The sequence below is a fragment of the Elaeis guineensis genome, chromosome 12 (assembly GCF_000442705.2).
Source record: "Elaeis guineensis isolate ETL-2024a chromosome 12, EG11, whole genome shotgun sequence".
Lineage (NCBI taxonomy): Eukaryota > Viridiplantae > Streptophyta > Magnoliopsida > Arecales > Arecaceae > Elaeis > Elaeis guineensis.
Genome location: NC_026004.2, coordinates 10,706,239 through 10,725,230, shown reverse-complemented (window position 1 = coordinate 10,725,230; position 18,992 = coordinate 10,706,239). Strand labels below are relative to the sequence as shown.

At 36.7% G+C, this 18,992-nt stretch overlaps 1 protein-coding gene across 10 annotated transcripts in view; it reads right to left on the bottom strand.

Annotated features, from left to right (window-relative positions):
• LOC105055254 (retrovirus-related Pol polyprotein from transposon TNT 1-94) overlaps positions 1–16,829 on the bottom strand; it is a 19,102-nt gene extending 2,273 nt beyond the window's left edge. Inside the window, exons 1-4 of one of the 10 annotated variants that reach the window (XR_012135693.1) lie at positions 14,687–16,829; positions 6,845–6,886; positions 4,162–4,283; positions 378–411 (exon numbers count right to left, since the gene is read on the bottom strand). Coding sequence is in view for 6 of the 10 variants with exons in the window: in XM_073246287.1 (XP_073102388.1) it covers positions 6,536–6,690; positions 6,845–6,886; positions 14,687–16,808 (2,319 nt within the window). In the remaining 4 variants the exon portion in view is untranslated. Of the gene's footprint in view, positions 1–183; positions 432–2,402; positions 2,560–4,161; positions 6,691–6,844; positions 6,887–14,686 lie in introns of those variants that run through there. The other 9 variants (XM_073246289.1, XR_012135692.1, XM_073246288.1 and 6 more) reach the window with 9 other exon arrangements.
• Between the last annotated feature and the right edge of the window lie 2,163 nt (positions 16,830–18,992).

The window sequence follows — 18,992 nt, the reverse complement described above, 5'->3', positions numbered from 1 at the left end:
TGAATAAATGTGTATAGATATGTCAGGAACTGTAAATTTTTCTTTCAGTACTTTCAGATTTTGTAGTTATTAAATTCTTTCTAAATCTTTGGCAAACTTTGTCACTCTTTTCCTGTCTACATGGCACAAGTTGTTCTTCCTTCTAAAGATAAGGTTTGAAAAGACCATGGGAGATGACCATACCTTGAAGGACATAGCCGGATTTCGGTGAATCTGCGTAGTGAGGGAGTGCAAAACCAAGTGGCTTCAAAACGAGGATGCCAGCTCCAACCTTTGAATCGATAAGGGCGGGTTGATCTGCACCCGACCAAGCAGCATAAAATCCACCATCTACCTCAGAGATCTTCTTGCTTAGCTTGGGAGATAAGTCTACAGCCATAGCTTCCTGGGTTCTTTCAAATGTCCCTCAACCTTGGTTTTCAGAAACCAAACTAACAAGAATGACATGCAGGTCCACCACAGAAAAGAATTGATTATTTATATTTGGTTGTAGAAAACACACACACACAAACATACATACATACATACATAAAGAATTCTGCCATGTTATAAGAACATGCCTAAGATTGTGGTGGAGGTGGAAAAATTGCCATGTATGGATGAAGGATCCATTCTCTACTACTTAACACAGGCGCATTTTTCAGATGGTTCAAAGCCATGCAGAATTTTCAGGTGGTTTAATGTTTTACACGCATGACATAAAATGTTTCTTTTGTAGCTTAAACTAACATATAATAAAATTATCCAAAAAAATGATGGCTACAAAAATTTATTTTTAAAAAAAATAAAATAAAAAAAAATAAAGAGATGTTTAATTCATAATTAAAATTAAAATAGATTGAAATAGAAATCAGAATAATCATATCCTCCAAAATATTTGATTCATTATCAAAATCGAAATCAAAATCAAAATCAAAATTTGAATCAATTAAAATTAAATTTTAAAATAATTAAAATTTAAAATTTAAAAAAAATTAATTAAATAATTAAAATAAAACCCTTCCATCCCTACGTCCACTTCGGACCCTAATTCTTCCCGTAGCATCGCTAAAGAAAAGCTGGCGTTTTTGCATTAAAATTAAAAAATAAAAATAAAAAGATAAAAAAAAGAGAGGAAAACTGGCGTTTGAGTTGGATTTCGGATGAGGTTAACATCCTTGTCAACGAGTGACCCACATGTCTGTCCTATTTTCAGTCGTCATGCACGTCGGCTTTACCCGAAAACGGTAAAACCGTACATGTCAGGCGGCACCAGACCAGATCTGCACGCTAGATGCCATTTACACAAGAATCGGGTCTATTGGGTAATCTGTCCTTCACCAAGAAAAATTTGAAAAAGAGTGGGTCATGTGTCCCATCTGCAGGACCTTTCACTCGAGACAAAGTCTTCTTCTGCTCACCCATAATTGGAGGAATCTTTCCCATAGTGGAGGCTATGATGGACAAGATGCATCATTATATAACACATATATTGAACGAAATAATTTTTTCCATTCTTACAGGTCACACTTGAATTATTTCGAAACATCAAGCTTAGTCAAAAGACTATAATACAGTTTATTAATTTATTTATAACGGAGAATTTAGAGATGGTCCTCAGCCGAACCAAATCTGAAATTGGAACACTACACACAGAGAAGATTGATTTATCCAGCTTTTGCTTACCTACATTGAGGTTTGCTATTTTGGCTCTGCTTAAAAACCTAACAGGAGGGTGACACAACTCATCCATGGATACACATCCCAATATCCAACATGAATGAAAGTAATTTGGTTCACCAAAATCTGGATATATTCCTGGTGCTTGTGATGCATGTTATGTTGGCTATAGAGTAAGATCCCAAAATCCCACTGCTAAAAGCCTCATGTTGACAATAATATATCTCCTTGGTTAAGATTTTAATTATTGCTAAAATAGCAACCCTGGTATTACGTAGACAAAATTTTTCATCATGTGAAAGGTCACCCGGGTCGTTAAGTAAGCTGAGTAAATGGTAAATAAAAAAATAAAGAAAAAAAAGATCAGAGAGAGATGGATTTAACGAGCAAAGATAAGAGTATATATATCACAATATTATAATTTGTGTTACAAATCCTATCTAAAAACTTAAGCTAGTAGGTTGTTAAGTAAGCTAGGTACGTGACACTATCAAAAAAAAAAAAAAAAAAAAATATATATATATATATATAGAGAGAGAGAGAGAGAGAGAGAGAGAGAGAGAGAGAGAGAGAGAGAAAAGAAAGATGAGAGGTAGAGATATATTTAATGTATAAATAGAAAATAAGTATAAAAGCATCATAAAAATTTTTGCCATATCTGAGATTATTACTATTTGTTCAACAATTTGCTGCCACTATGAAAAAATATAAATATATTAAAAAGAAGATAGAACGAAGCAAACCTAATAATGGTTGCTCAATATATCGTCTTGGAGCTGGAAGGCTTCAGAAGAGAGTAGATGTACTGCTGGTTGGAGGTTAGAAGGGGAGCTGCAATTTATAGAAAAGATCTAGCCATCCTATTTCTCTATTTGTGCCACGTGGTGCACAGAACAATCCCCCTTCGATCCAATTATTGTCTACGTGGTCCTACACGCAGCTAATGATAACTACTAATTCTTATAATAACATATTACTATGTACGTATCAACAGATCATCAACTTCTTTTATAACATCGATGTGCAACCACAACAAAGAAGTTTTTTATTTCGACGTATGAAAAATTAGGGAGGAGACGTCTCATAAACCATGTCAAATTCCACGATGGATAACACGCCACGTTATCTTTTGTATTTCATCGATTTTCGGTTGCTCTTTATCCACTGTGCCTATGCTCCGAAATTTGACCTGGTCTACTTTGGACCTCGTCCATGCGTAATCTCTCGGGTGAACCATGGGTGGGTTTGCGGGGGCACAGAAGGAGGAGAAATTATCGTCGGACGGCCCCCATCCATCCCATCAAACACATATTTTGATGCATACTTATAAAAAATAAATGATTGTGATTGACTATACATATGCGAGGTACTGTATCACGAACCTATCATTGAATTAGTTTCAGTGCAGAGATATACCAAACAAGTTATAATGCAAGCGTAGAGTCCATTCATGACAACAGGTGAGTAACTAATTGATGGGCCTAGCTAAGACATGGATTTTACTGGGACGCTTCAAAATTTTTTTTAACTATTTTATTATTAATTTTTTAAACCATCCATTTTAAGATGGATAATATTGATCTATTTATTACTAAACAGTTTCAGACGATGACATACATGATTGGTGCGATAAATAGTTCAAATTTTAGATACAATTTTAAAATCAAAAAAATTGATGGACCTCATCTTGCTCTTCCCTCCCTCATCCTTCCTCCTTCCCGATAAAGTATCGTCCTTTCCTGCCAAGGATTGGCATGTGGCGGTGGGGAGGCAAGTGATGGCGAAGAAGGAGGAGGAAGAGGGGCGGTATGTGGCTTCGATAAAATAAACGATAAAGGAGGAAGGGGCAGCAGGGCCCGAGTGGCAAAAGGGAAAAGGATGTCAGGAAACGAGCAGCGAAGAGGCGAGCAATAGCGGTGGAGGGGCGAGTGGCGAGAACAATTGATAGAGAGATAGAAGGAAAAGGAGAAGGAGGGGCCGAGTGACTGTGGTGGTGAGACGAGCGACAGTGAGGAGAGCAACCGTGGTGGGAAGGTGAGCAACAAGTCCGATTGACGGAGAGATGGGTAGAGAAGGAGAAAAGGCCAAAAGAGATGGCTTCGGCAATGGGCGTGAGCAGTAGATAGATGAATAGAGAAGGATGAGGGGTGGTGTGCAAAGAGGGGAGGGAGATAAATGATGAAGAGGAGAGGTTAAAATGTAATAAAATATTATTTTTAAAAAATATATAAAATAATAATAATATAATGTTTTAAATATTTTTTATAATAAAATATTATTTAAAAAAATTGTAGCAAACGTCATACAGAAAGTTGATGTGATTAAGACCTTATAGATTAAAAATATATAAATAAATTAAATTTTGATCACACAAAATCTTTCTCCACCAAACCTTGACCCCACAAAGTTAGGACAGGTGAATTTAGAAAAACATAAAAAAGGCATTCAACACCGCCAATGCCGCAAAATAAATTTACAAACAAAGGATCGTGTACTTCTTACCTTGTGGATAAGAGATCAAGAGTTCGGCTCGAGCTCAAGCATGAGAGTTGGGCCTCATTTGAATCTAATTTGTTTCGACTTGCATTCTCCAACCTCATCCTGTTTAGCTCCCTAACTGATAGCTTGAGGAAGCATTCCACAATGCAATCGTGCAGATAAAAGGCATGTTAGAGGATGATCAAGATTGACCACCAAACTTCTTATAAATAGCCATTCTCTAGCTATATATTGCTAAGTCATACAATAAGATATTAATCCTCTATTTGGTATGGAAGATAGATTGAAGGAAGAATGAACAAAAAAAAAAAATAGATGAGAGAGAGAATAGATAAATCTTCCATCCATCCTCCTATTTGTTTGGTAAAACATAGAAAGATAGATGAGAATGATTTTCTCTTCTATTTAGTATTGAAGAAATGAAAGAGATGATGGATGATAAATTTACTAAACTATCTTTTGATAAAAAAGTATTATCATTATCCATTTATAACACTGATTTATACTATTGTTAATTGAAATATTTGATAATAAAAAATTATTATTTATGGTTAATCAGAAGGATTTGAAGTGCAAATCAACAGTCTAGATAGATTGCAAGCTGGGATTAGAATTATCTCCATTTCTAATTATTATATTTTTAAAATTATTATTTATATTTTAATTTTTATGGACACAATTTAAAAATAAAAAGATCCTATTTCATCAACACGAAAATGCTCAAAGGATATTCTTTATATATATATATATATATATATATATATATATATATGTAGTTCTAAGAACTAAACACAAAATAAAAAAAATAAAAACTTCTTCCCTTGTTTTTTGTTTTGGGTCTACAGAACCAATGCACTACCTTCCCCCATAAAAAATAAAAAATAAAAGAAAATCTTCTTTCATTGCTTTTGTTTTGGGTCTATAGGAACCAACACGCTGCCTTTTTCAAGAGAATTAAAAAAAATAAATTATAAAATTTTTTCTAAGATTAGGTCGAAACTATACTTAATCTCAGTAGTTTGAAAAATCTGCACTTATGCCCTTAAGGAGGAGTTTGGTGCATTACATAGATAATGTTGCTATGGTAATATGATTGCAGAGGGAATGTGATTATTTGATAAAGCTAAAAGAAATCTTATATTGCAATATTTGGTATATGCAGTAATATTATTGTAAAATTAAAAAAAATTCTATATTGCAGTATTTTATATACAATTTAGATTACATGGAATATAAGCTAATTTTTTCAAAGTATCCCCATTCTTGCTTATTGATTATTATCTATTTTCTAGAGGAACAACTTAATTTCGGGATCAATCATTTTTTCATGATATTATCCATTATATTTTTTTCTATTTTCACCATCTGGGACTATCCATAATTTATTTTGATTTATTTTGATAGAGGTATTTTGATCCTGAAATTATCTTGTTGTAAGATTGCAGAATTGCAAGATTTTATGTAATCACATAGCCACCTTCTCTTAAACAATCAGATTATCTCTTTTTAAGATAATACTGCATTACATGTAATACAGCATTACTTGTGAAAGTGATGAAATAAATAGTATAATCTGATTATCTGTTGCAAAATTATATATAATTTTGTCATGATTACATACTACTAAATACCCCCTTAATATTTACTTTAATCATATAGTTTAGTCCCGACCGTTAGACAGCCCATTAAGCCAAAATGAAACTGAAGTGCGATGTAATAAAATTTTTTTAAATAACCAAAATGCCCTTCATCAAAGGTTAAATAAGATAAAAACTCTCCTCCCCTCCCCTCCTTCTCCCCTCTAGTCTTCCCTACCTCCATCATTCTCTTGCTCCGGTGCCTTTGGCACTCCTTGCTCCCTCCTCTCCTGTCCTACGATGGACCTATGCTGGAGGCTGCCTCCGAAGCCGCCTCGCCCCTCGCCAGTGGTGGGGAAGCCCGCCACCCCTCCCCCTGCCTCCCCTACCCCTATCGGCGGTGCTACTATCCAGGCATCCAATGCACTGCCCCTCCCCATCCACTATACCAACCTACTCTTCTCTGCCCTCTTCATGATCTCCATCTACTTTTTCATGTGCTGATGGCATGAGAAGATCTGCTCCACTGTGCTCTATGTCCTCACCCTCTCTGAGCTCTCGACCATCGTCGGTCTCGTCGCCTCCATTATCTACCTCATCTCCTTCTTTGGCATCACCTACGTTCAGTCTTTCATCTCCTCCCATGATGACGACAACGACGACTTTCTGCTCGATGCCCCCACCACAGCCACCCATTGCTCCCTCCTCCCTACTGGCGATGCCTTAGAGAAAATGCCGGTCCTTTCTAATGACGATGATGAGGAGATCGTCCGTGCCATGATCACCGCTAAGGTGTCATCCTACTCTCTGGAATCGAAGCTCAAGGACTGCCAGAGGGCCACCAGGATCGATCGGAAGGCATTGAGGCGAACCACTGGAAGGGCCATGGATGTCACGCCCCGAACCCAACACCCGGGTCGGATACGTGATGGCCGCACACTCCTTAGAGCAAGCCCTAAAGAATATGCAAGGCCAAATTAAATCATTACAAGCTTATCAACCATAATATTTAATTTCAACAGTAATTCATAAAACTTGCATAATAACAATTAACATTCCTTCAATTCTCTGATCAGATACTATGACACTCTATTTATCCTTCTGCTCACCCGTAAATCCAAGCCATAGCCAATCTAAGTCATCCTGCAACTCTGAGAAGAAAAACAAAGATGAAGGGATGTGAGCTTTACAGCCCAGTAAGAATTCCCATATCACACTGATATAGTAATATAGTATGAAAATAAGGATAAGCAATAAAATATAAAATCTCATGTTCAATGTCCAGAATAATGCAAACATTCATAAATTTTCTGTCTTGTCAAAATAGATGCATCATCATATGTTAACCGGTGAAACACTTTTGTTCAACAATTGTTTCATATCTTATCTTTCATTTCTCCTTTCATAATCATATGATTTTAACATTTTCTTTCTGGCTCTGGACTATCCAAGTCTATACCTCAGTCATCATCCGGATCGAATCCACTTTAAAAAGTCTTTCAAGACTGTCCCAGGATGAGCTCCTGGCCGACTGTCCCACGTACCAAAGCCCGTGAGAGGTTGTCCCAGGCAAAAGCTCCTGGCGGGCTGTCCCAGGCATGAGCTCCTGGCCGGCTGATCCACCTGTAAGCCAGTGGGGGCTGTTCCAGGCATAAGCTCCTGGCGGGCTGTCCCAGGCATAAGCTCCTGGCCGGCTGTTCCACATGACAAGGCTAGTCCATACCATATATCTCTTTCTTTTCATTAAATCATTATGTGTTGATTTCATCAAATCAATTCTGACTTGCATTATGATCAATTCAGATATGTCATATCCATATAATCATGCCATCAATCTCTGATACATATATATTAACATCACATACTCATGCTCAAAATCAAATAACAGTATCTCAGATATAATAATTTCATCAATCTCAAATCTGACGATACAAAACCAACGATGCAAGACCAACAGTAAAGTAGCATATATATAATAGTGATCATGTACAGGGATTATTACCTTTACCGATGACTGATCCAAGCACAGAAATCAATGTTCTTCTTTTATTTATGAATTTCTTTAACAAAATATTCCACTCGATATCATATGCAGATAATCATCTCTTCATAACCCTGATCAAATATAAAAATCATATATAGAGAAAATTATCGATAATCGATCCTAATAACACAGATCGAGGATCTCTCTTAGAATTAATCAAAATTAAGATTTATCTATGTATCAGGATCCTCCACTGATCCATAAGACTTCTAGAGAGAGAAAATCCATGAAGAGAGAAAAAATTCTAGAGAGAGAAAGTGGAGAGAGAATCTTCGTATCTTTTCGATGAGGCAATCATGGTCGAGACCATCAGAGGTCCTATCAGGATGACTCAATATGAATCAAGTGTTATAATTTTGAATAGAATCAGACTGGAATCAGATCTACCGCACGAATTTCGGAGCAATCTCAAATCATCTTATTTTCATCCTCAAGTTTATTCTAGGGTTCATGATGCAATCAGAGAGGAAGAAAAGATCCTAGAGAGACAAAATCCGTAAAGAGAGAGAAAAGTCTAGAGAGAGAATCTAGAGAGAAAAAATGTAGAGAGAGAAGGTAGAGAGAGGAGAGAGAAAATAGAGAGAAAGAAGAGAGAAAGGAGAGAGAGGAAAATTCTCTCCTTCTTCTTCTTTTTTATTTTATTTTATTTTATTTTTATTTTTTCTTTTCTTTTTCTTTTTCCTTTTTCTTTTTTTTTTTCTTTTTCCTTTTTCTTTTCTTTTTCTTTTCTTCTTCTTCTTCCTTTCTTCTTTTCTTCCCGCGGCCTCCCTTGGCTGAAACAGGGAATTTCTTGTTCATGGATTTTCCGGCGAAGACGGTGGCCGACGGCGAGGTTTTGGGCCAGGGGAGAAAGGGAAGAGGGAGAGGAAGAAGGGGAGGGGCTTACCTCGAGCTCCGGCAGCCGAGAAGAACTCCGGCAATCTTTTTCTTTTCCATCTAAGAACCCGCGGATCCTTTTGAAAAAAAATCCCTCAATCTCTCAAAATCCCGTGATAAAAATCTAAAGGAAGGGGAAAGGGGATTTTATAGAGGAGGAATCCGGTTTTTACTCGGATTCCCCACTCCTTTTCACGGTGGGAAGAAGACTCCCGTTGGGAGTCTTCTTCCTCCCGATTCCTCTGTTTTTTTTTTTTTTTTTTTTTTGGGTCGTTACATTCTCCCCTCCTTAAAATAATTTCGTCCTCGAAATTAGGTTATGCCCTTGAAGAGCATAAGGACTTTTTCAAATGTTTGTATCCCTTCAATCTGCTTTGTAATCATCAAAATCAATCTAGGAGCAACAATTGGTATCAGAGCTAGAGAAGTTCCAACATGGGTTGCCATAGATCTTTGGCTCTTTGATTGTTAGATCAAAGAAGGGCTAGAGCACTGGCTCTGATACCACTTGTTGCCCAGCTATGCAACCCAAGAGGGGGGGTGAATTGGGTTTCTAAAAATTTTAAGCCCAATAGATAACTTATGAAGAACAAAACAATGGCTTTAAATCAATATTAATTAACTAAAGCAGTATTGCAAGGATATAATAATGAAATAAGATAAAGCGATAAAGCACACCACAAACACAAGGATTTATAGTGGTTCGGTGCTAACCTTGCACCTACGTCCACTCTCCAAGATCCCACTTGGGAATTTTAATCCACTATCCTTTGTATTCAACCCGAATACAAAACGTCGGAAACTCCGACACTAGCTATCCCAAGCTAGAATACAAGACGTCGGAAACTCCGACCCTAGCTATCCCAAGCTAGATCACTTGTTTCCCGGGTACAAGCCAACCCAAAACACTCCGATTTCAGGTTCGGATCAACCTTTCCTTGTTTTGGAAATCCTCCAAAAACAAGAGCAAAAACTCACAAAGAGTAAGAATATTTAGAGCACAGATGAATACAAAAACAGCTCCTTAAATGAGCAAATATAACAATAAAAACTTTACTCAAATGAAGAACCCCTTTTTCAGATTTTCTCAAGATGAATGAACGGTTGAACGCTTGAGAAGAGGTTGATTGTTGATTGAAGATCTCTTGAAAGCTTTGAACGATCTCTAGATCAAGGTTGAAATGATAGGCGTGAAGAATTCTCTCCTTGAAAGATCTTCCTTTTCTCTTTCACAATCTCTCTGGTATATTGTGGATCCTCTCTCTTTTTCTATGGATATTTCGTTGATCTCAGGCTTTTTCTTGCAAATTTCGGATCCTCTCTTCTGTTCTTCTCTTTTTTTCTCTCTTTTCTCTTCTCATTTGATTTCACGTTTGATCCGCTATTTAATCTGCAATTTCTTTCATCATTTAAAGCATTTTGTAGCATTAGAAGCAAGAGAAAACAATTTAGGCAGATAAAGAGCCGTTAGAGGATTTTTAGGAAGCATAAATGGTAATTAAAACGGGCAAAAAAATAGCCGTTGCTGACATTTCCCGTCGCAGGGGTCGACTCATGAGTCGACTCATGCTTCAGGAGTCGACTCATGAGTCGACTTCTGTTGCAACAGACCAGAAGATCTGATTTCTGGATTTTTCGGCTCAAATCAGCAGAGGTCGACTCATGAGTCGACTCATGCCTTGTGGGTCGACTCATGAGTCGACTCACAGGTCGTGCCAAGCCAAAAATCCAGTGTGCCATGGGAATTTTTTGCGTGCCATTCAGCTCATAGTGCCATGAGTGACTCATGAGTCGACTCATGCACTTCAAACCTTCATAACTTCAAAAGTATAAGTCCAAACACAATGAAATTTTCACCAATAGATTTCAAATCATTTGTTCTACCAAGTGGTACTATCAAATCAGGATTTTAGTGAAATTATGATTTTGCCCTTGAAGAGCATAAGGACTTTTTCAATTGTTTGTATCCCTTCAATCTGCTTTGTAATCATCAAAATCAATCTAGGAGCAACAATCTCCCCCTTTTTGATGATGACAAAACATATGAACAAAAATATTTATGTTAATGCATTAATTTCAAAAGAATCCATTATGGGTGTATATGCTTGAAAAGAGTATGATTCTTTTGGCATGTAATATAAATGCAAAAATAGTTTGTCCATTTTCTTAAAGATTTGAAAAAGGTATTAGATCATTTTGAGTTCAAGATATTTCAGAGCAAGAGAAGATAAATAACTTTTTCTATGTATCAGAGCAAAAATAATTTTTACAATGATATCAGAAAAGATTTTATAATGTATCAGAGCAAGAAAATTTTTAATGTATCAGAGAAAATTTCATACAGTATCCGAGCAAATGTTATAATATTTTAGAGAAACCTTCACACTGTATCGGATCAAATGTTATCATGTATCAGATCAAGTTGAAAGAAATTGTAGGATGAATCAGAGTAAAACAAATTTCTTATTGATGTCTCAAGGTGAGTAAAATTTCAAAAGCAAGTTTGAATATCAGAGCATATACATAAAAAATACTTATTTACATTGTACTCATGATTTTGCTTTTGATGGATTAAAGTTCTGTCTGATACCAAATTTCTCTGTCTGATACCAAATTTCGATACCAAAATTTCTCAAAGTTTTGTTTAATCTTTCAATCCTTATTTTTGTCTAATTTCTCCAATATTTGTTTAATTTCTTCAATATTTGTTTTAATTTAATTTCTCTCCCTTTTTCTCATAATTTAGGGTTTTGCTTTTTGTCTAATTTCAATTTTTGTTTAATTTTAATTTCTCCCCCTTTTTGACATCATCAAACATAGTTAACTCTTTCTTTTTCTTTTCTGAAAAATATTCTTTAATTTCTTCCTCTTTAGAGTTTTTCACAGATGTTTGCTCCCCCTTAATATAGCAATTATCAATAGCAAACAACAATAAGGAGAAGATAATATTTCAACAGATGTATCGGAGATTGAAATATAACCAAAATATAATCATTACAAAGAGGTAGAAAGATGATTCCATTAATATCATAATTGTTTCAAAACATAAAATTCAACCAGCTAAATGGCCCCAAGGTATAGATCTTAGAACAAGATACTAACTCCTAAGATCTAGATAAGTCAATGATCAGAGTCATCAGATATAGTATGAGAAGATGATGGATCAGAAGTGCGTCCTCTACCCCGTCTGCCTCTGCCACGAGTGGAGGTGATGGCACGAGCAGGAGAACGAGATGAACTAGGTGGCTGAGAACGCTGAGATGCTAGGGCTGATACCATGAGTCTGATAGAATCAAGTACGTTCAGTGCTCTGGAAACAGATTGAAGTAGAGCAGTGAACTGGGTGGTAGCATGCTCACTCGATCCTCTGATCTCTTTCCTCAGTAGCTCATATCCACCTTCTAATGCTCCTCTGAGCCTTCCAGCCTCTGCAGTGAGGTCTGTGACCTCAATGGTAGACTCCTGTGGCTGGGGATGGGCCAATGCAAGGACTTGCCTCTGCAAGTCAAGAACTCTGCCAGTAAGTCTCCAGACTGTATCCTCAAGCTGCTGTATCCTGACGGACTGATCTGAAATCATCTGAAATATAGTGGAGATGTGGGGAGTAATGGTCTGATCAGAAGAAGTAACTCCAGGTGCAAAAGAAGTACTACTCCACTGGCTAGACAACAAAGAAGCCACATGCTGAGATATATGCTCGATCTGATCATCAGCCAGTCTGAACTCTGATGGAGGTGCTCTGCTCTCTGGCTGATACACTGGTGTGGGCATCCTAGTAAACTCAGAAGGGCCAGTCTCAGTATCATGAATGAACTGGGTATCTGGTGAAGCTGCCCTGAAATCATGTACAGGAGAAGATGGACCTTCTTCTTCTATTCTGCCTTCAGTTCTGTCTTCAGCTCTTTCCTCAGCTCTCTCCTCAGCTCTTTCTTCAGAGCCCTTGATCCAACCACCAACAGTCTTTGTAATTCCCATTCGGTGTAGGCTGTGTTGGTTGAAAGTGTCCACATGTGAGAGCTTGGTAGGTGTCTCCCCCTCACAGCTAACTCCAAACCTCCTAAAAACTCTAGTAAGGGCCATACCATAAGGCAAGTGTGCCTTGGATCTGTTCAAAGTTTCTCTCATGGCCTCTATCATAAGTGTAGGGAGGTTTAGGGGGGTCTGAGTGATGATATGAAACATGACACATACATCTCTGCCAGATAGTAAGTCATGTCTACCACTCCTAGGAAAGAATAGTTTTGTCACAATCTGATGCAGGACCCTCATCTCAATGGACAGTAGCTTTGCTTCCAATTTGTTTAAACTTCCTGAAAAATCTTCTCCTAAGATAATTCTGATCCCTTCTTCTTTAATTGGGAGTTCCATATATGAGTATCCTTCACTAGGCAACTGAAGTATCTCTCCCAATATCCTAGAATCCAAACAGATGTCAATCCCCTTTACAGTTGAAGTCACAGACCCGTTTCCATAATTTAGGTTCTGGTAGAACTCTCTGACTAGATCAACATAGGTGACTTCCTTAAGAGAGCAATAAAGTTCCCATCCTTGATTTTTGATCTTACTTGCAAAAGTAAAGCCTTCTTTCTCAAAGAACCAAAAATCTATATTTTTCCCGGTTTCTACTTTTCTATCAGAAAGAAGATTTACACTGGGGCTTATGGAGGATTGAGAGGGACCTTGAGCAGGTACTGAAACTGGATTGGGAACAGTGGAAGACTGAGCATGCCTTTTCTTTCGGACAATTTCTTCAGGCTCTCGGATTGATTTCCTCCTTTGGGGAAGTTTCATCTTTGGAGCCATATCCAATAAAGTAGCAGACAAGAAGACTTGAATTCAGTGGAGGAGGGATCACAAAAGAGTAAAGAAGAATTTTGGTGGAGAAAAGAAGTGGATTTTGAATGAACGGTGAAGTTCTAGGGCACGTTCCACCCGCGCCTATCACTGCGAGAAAGCACAGAAAAATCCTTTTCAAGGAGACGATTTTTGGTGGAGAGGAGGAGGGAGAATTGCCTCAGAATTGATCCTTGGATTTGGAGCAAAAAGAGTTGGAGAGGACGGCTTTCGGAAGGAAGACGACGAGAAGATGAGTCGTCTCATAAACAAGGTTTCCCGTTTTAAAAACAATGAACCCGATGGAAGTTGGTGGGATTTACAAGTTTGCCATTGAGTCGACTCATGGGGGTCGACTCATGAAGTTCAGAAAATCAGGAAAAATGCAAATAAATTCCAAAAAAATTCAAAATTTTGGGAGAAATAATTTTGCTCAATGATAAGTTTTTAGAGTGATAAAACTGAGCTTTTGGAACCAGGATAGATGTTGAAAATTGAGCTCTAAGAGTTTTTGACATCTATTCTTTGGAAATTGAGAAATTTCAGATAAATGGATCTAGAATTCCTAGATTTCTCCTAATTTCACAGAATCTTTCCTCACTAAGGGCCTTTGTAAAGATATCAGCTAATTGATTTTCAGTGCAAACATATTCAAGAATTATATTTTTGTTTTGAACATGTTCTCTTATAAAATGATGTCTTATCTCAATATGTTTAGATCTTAAGTGTTGTATTGGATTTTTAGATAGATTTATAGCACTTGTATTATCACATTTTATTGGTGTTTCATTAAGTTTGATTCCAAAATCTTCGAGTTGTTGCTTAATCCACAAGATTTGAGCACAACAACTTCCGGCTGCAATGTATTCGGCCTCAGCCGTAGACAGTGCCACCGAATTTTGTTTCTTGCTAAACCATGAGATTAGGTTAACTCCAAAAAATTGGCAAGTTCCACTTGTGCTTTTTCTATCTAATTTACATCCAGCAAAATCAGCATCAGAATATCCTAGCAAATTAATTTGTGAGTCCTTAGAGTACCATAACCCTATAGTTTGTGTACCATTTAAGTATCTAAGGATTCTTTTAACAGCATTCAAATGAGATTCCTTAGGATTAGATTGATATCTTGCACATAAGCAAACACTAAACATGATATCAGGCCTACTTGCAGTTAAATATAATAATGAGCCAATCATACCTCTATAGTATTTTAAGTCTACGCTTTTACCTTCATCATCCTTGTCAAGCTTACATGAGGGACTCATTGGTGTGCCAATTGGTTTGCAGTTCTCCATTCCAAATCTTTTGAGTAGTTCCTTGGTGTACTTGCTTTGGATGATGGAGATTCCCTCTTTTGATTGTTTGATTTGGAGTCCGAGGAAGAAGGTGAGTTCTCCCATCATGCTCATCTCGAACTCTCCCTGCATAAGCTTAGCAAAGTCTTGACAAAGGGATTCATTAGTAGACCCAAAAATTATGTCATCAACATAAATTTGTATAATTAGCATATCATTTTGGTTTCTTTTAATAAATAGAGTTGTATCCACATTGCCTCTTGAGAAACCATTATTTAGTAGAAATTTGCTTAGCCTTTCATACCATGCTCTAGGTGCTTGTTTTAGACCATATAAAGCTTTATTTAATCTAAAGACATGATTGGGAAAAGCATGATTTTCAAATCCAGGGGGTTGTTCTACATATACTTCTTCAAAAATATATCCATTTAAAAATGCACTTTTAACATCCATTTGAAATAGTTTGAATTTCATAAAGCAAGCATAAGCAAGTAGAAGTCTAATGGCTTCTAATCTAGCAACAGGTGCAAAGGTTTCATCAAAATCAATTCCTTCTTCTTGATTATATCCCTTAGCAACCAGTCTTGCTTTATTTCTAATTACATTTCCATGCTCATCTAATTTGTTTCTAAAGACCCATTTTGTGCCAATTATTGAATAATCTTTAGGTCTTTTCACTAAGGTCCAAACATTATTTTTTTCAAATTGACTGAGTTCTTCTTGCATAGCATTAATCCAGTTATGATCATTTTCAGCTTCTTCAAAAGTTTTAGGTTCAAGTTGAGATACAAAAGCACAATGATTAAGTACATCTCTAAGTGAAGAACGTGTTTTTACCCCATGCATAGGATCTCCGATAATTAATTCCTTAGGGTGGTTGTGAACATACCTCCATTCCTTGGGTAAGTCATTTGTACCTTGAGGTTGTTCTTGAATTTCTTCACCTTTCTCATTTTGTTCATCTTCTTGATCCTTGTCTTCTGGAGTTGCTGAATCTTTTAGAGTGATCTCCTTCATACCTTCTATTAGTGGATCTGCATCATCAACACCCTTATTCTTCCTTGAAGAAAGATCGTTAGATTCATCAAAGACAACATGTATGGACTCCTCAACTACTAAGGTTCTTTTGTTGAACACTCTAAATGCTTTACTAGTGGAGGAGTAACCTAGAAGGATTGCTTCATCTGATTTTGCATCAAATTTACCAAGTTTTTCTTTGCCATTATTTAATACAAAACATCGGCAACCAAAAACATGAAAATAGGCAATATTTGGTTTTCTTCCTTTCCAAAGTTCATAGGGGGTTTTCTTTAAAAATTGTCTTATTAAAGCACGATTTAAAATGTAACATGCTGTGTTAATAGCTTCCGCCCAAAAATATTTTGGAAGGTTGCTTTCACAGAGCATGGTACGGGCCATTTCTTCTAAGGTTCTATTTTTCCTTTCAACTACCCCATTTTGTTGGGGTGTCCTAGGAGCAGAGAAGTTGTGGCCAATTCTATTTTCATCACAAAAATTTTCAAAGTCATGATTTTCAAATTCTGTTCCATGATCACTTCTAATATTTTGAATTGAAAACCCTTTTTCATTAGTGACTTTTCGATGAAATTTCGTGAAAATTTGAAAAGTTTCATTTTTGTGAGCTAAAAAGAAAACCCAAGTAAAACGAGAGTAATCATCAATTATTACAAATCCATATCGTTTTCCTCCTAGACTAGTGGTTTTAGTTGGTCCAAATAAATCCATATGTAAGAGCTCTAAAGGTCTAGAAGTTGAAATAGTATTTTTGGATTTAAATGATATTCTAGTTTGTTTACCTAATTGGCATGCATCACAAATTCTATCCTTTTCAAAATTTAATTTTGGCAAACCGAGAACTAAATCCTTTTTGATTAATTTTGAAAGAGAATGCATGCTAATATGTGCAAGTCTACGATGCCACAGCCAACTAGTCTCATTTATTTTAGCATTTAAGGAAACTAGGCATTGCATGTCTAATTTAGTTAAATCATTCAAGTCTACCATATAAACATTGCCATGCCTATGTCCTATAAATTTAATGCCATCGTTAATAGGACTCGTCACAATGCATACAGATGATTCAAAACTTACTTTATACCCTTTATCACAGAATTGACTAATGCTAAGTAAGTTATGCTTTAAACCTTTAACAAGTAAAACATTCTCAATGTATTTGGAGGGAGTGATACCAATGTTACCTATCCCGATGATCTTTCCTTTGCCATTATCTCCAAAGGTGACCATCCCTCCATCCTTAGCATCAAGCGTGATGAATTGTGATTCATCACCAGTCATGTGTCTCGAGCATCCGCTGTCAAGATACCATTTCCTGTTTCCTTCTTGGGATGCTAGACACACCTGCAAGCACAGATCAAGTTTCTGTCTTAGGTACCCAAGCTTTCTTGGGTCCTTTCAGGTTAGTCAGAATGGTTCCTTTTGGAACCCATATTTTCTTTGTGTTTGCATATTTGTTAATAAGACATGTGTATGATTTATGTCCTATTCTTCCACATTTAAAACAAGTAATATTTGTAGGCTTTTTGCTTGAATAATTTGCATAAATATCCTTCAAAAATTTTTGTTTCTTCAGGGGTTTATAACCAAGTCCAGCCTTATCATATATAGCTTTCTGATTATCAAGGATCATATTTAGCTTGTTTGAACTTAAGGTGAACTTATCTACTATAGATTTCAGTCTGTTAATTTCATCCTTAAAGTTTTGATTTTCTTGAATCAATGTGAATTTTTTAATTGAAAGAATTTCAGCTTGTTTCACTAAGGACTGATTTTTCAATTTCAGCTCTTTATTTTTCTTCCCTAGTTTCTTTAATTCATCAATTGAATCATAGAAAGCTTCATGCAATTCTTCAAAAGTAAATTCACTAGTGGATTCAGAAGTTACCTCATTTTCATGTGCCATCAGGCACAGATTGGCTTGTTCGGTTGAGGTTTCCTCGTCGGAGCTTGAGTCATCACTCGCACTCCAGGTCGCCATCATTGCCTTCTTTTTGAATTTCTTTGGACCTTTCTTCAATTGAGGACATTCGGATCTGAAATGTCCTGGCTTCTTGCACTCGTAGCATATAGGGGTTTGATCTTTCTCCTTTTCTATGCTTTGATCCCCTTTTGTAAATTTCTTTCTCATCCCCTGTTTCCTTTTTCTTAGAAACTCCTTGAATTTTCGGGTGATGAGAGCCATCTCCTCATCCTGATCTTCATCTTCAGAGTCATCTGTTTCATAATCAGGTGAAGTTGTGGATTTGAGGGCAATGGTTCTTTTCTTTTTGATTTCATCCTCTTGATGTTGCATCATGCTAAGTTCATGAGTCATCAAGGATCCAAGAAGCTCTTCTAGAGGTAGAGTGTTCAAGTCCTTTGCTTCTTGGATGGCAGTCACCTTGGCTTCCCAAGTTCTTGGCAGTGATCTGAGAATCTTCCTTACAAGTTCACTGTTAGTATAAGATTTGCCAAGACTTTTTAAACCATTGATTATATCAGTAAAACGAGTAAACATAGCAGTTATGGACTCATCATGCTCTATTTTGAACAATTCATATTTATGTACAAGCATGTTTATTTTAGACTCTTTTACTTGATTTGTTTCCTCATGGGTGACTTCTAACCTATTCCATATTTCTTTAGCAGATGCACAAGTAGAAATGCGATTAAATTCACTAGCATCTAGTGCACAATAAAGAACATTCATAGCTTTGGCATTTAATTGTGCCAATTTCTTATCAACCTCATCCCATTCTTTCTCGGGTTTGGTTGACTCCTCACCATCTATAATCTTGGTGGGTGCGTGAGGACCATTCACTATGATACTCCACATATCATAGTCGAGTGCTTGTATGAAAATCTTCATCCGAGCTTTCCAATAGGTGTAATTAGACCCATTGAAAAGTGGAGGTCGGTTTGTTGATTGCCCCTCAGCTAGAGAAGCTCCAACATGGGTTGCCATAGATCTTTGGCTCTTTGATTGTTAGATCAAAGAAGGGCTAGAGCACTGGCTCTGATACCACTTGTTGCCCAGCTATGCAACCCAAGAGGGGGGGGTGAATTGGGTTTCTAAAAATTTTAAGCCCAATAGATAACTTATGAAGAACAAAACAATGGCTTTAAATCAATATTAATTAACTAAAGCAGTATTGCAAGGATATAATAAAGAAATAAGATAAAGCGATAAAG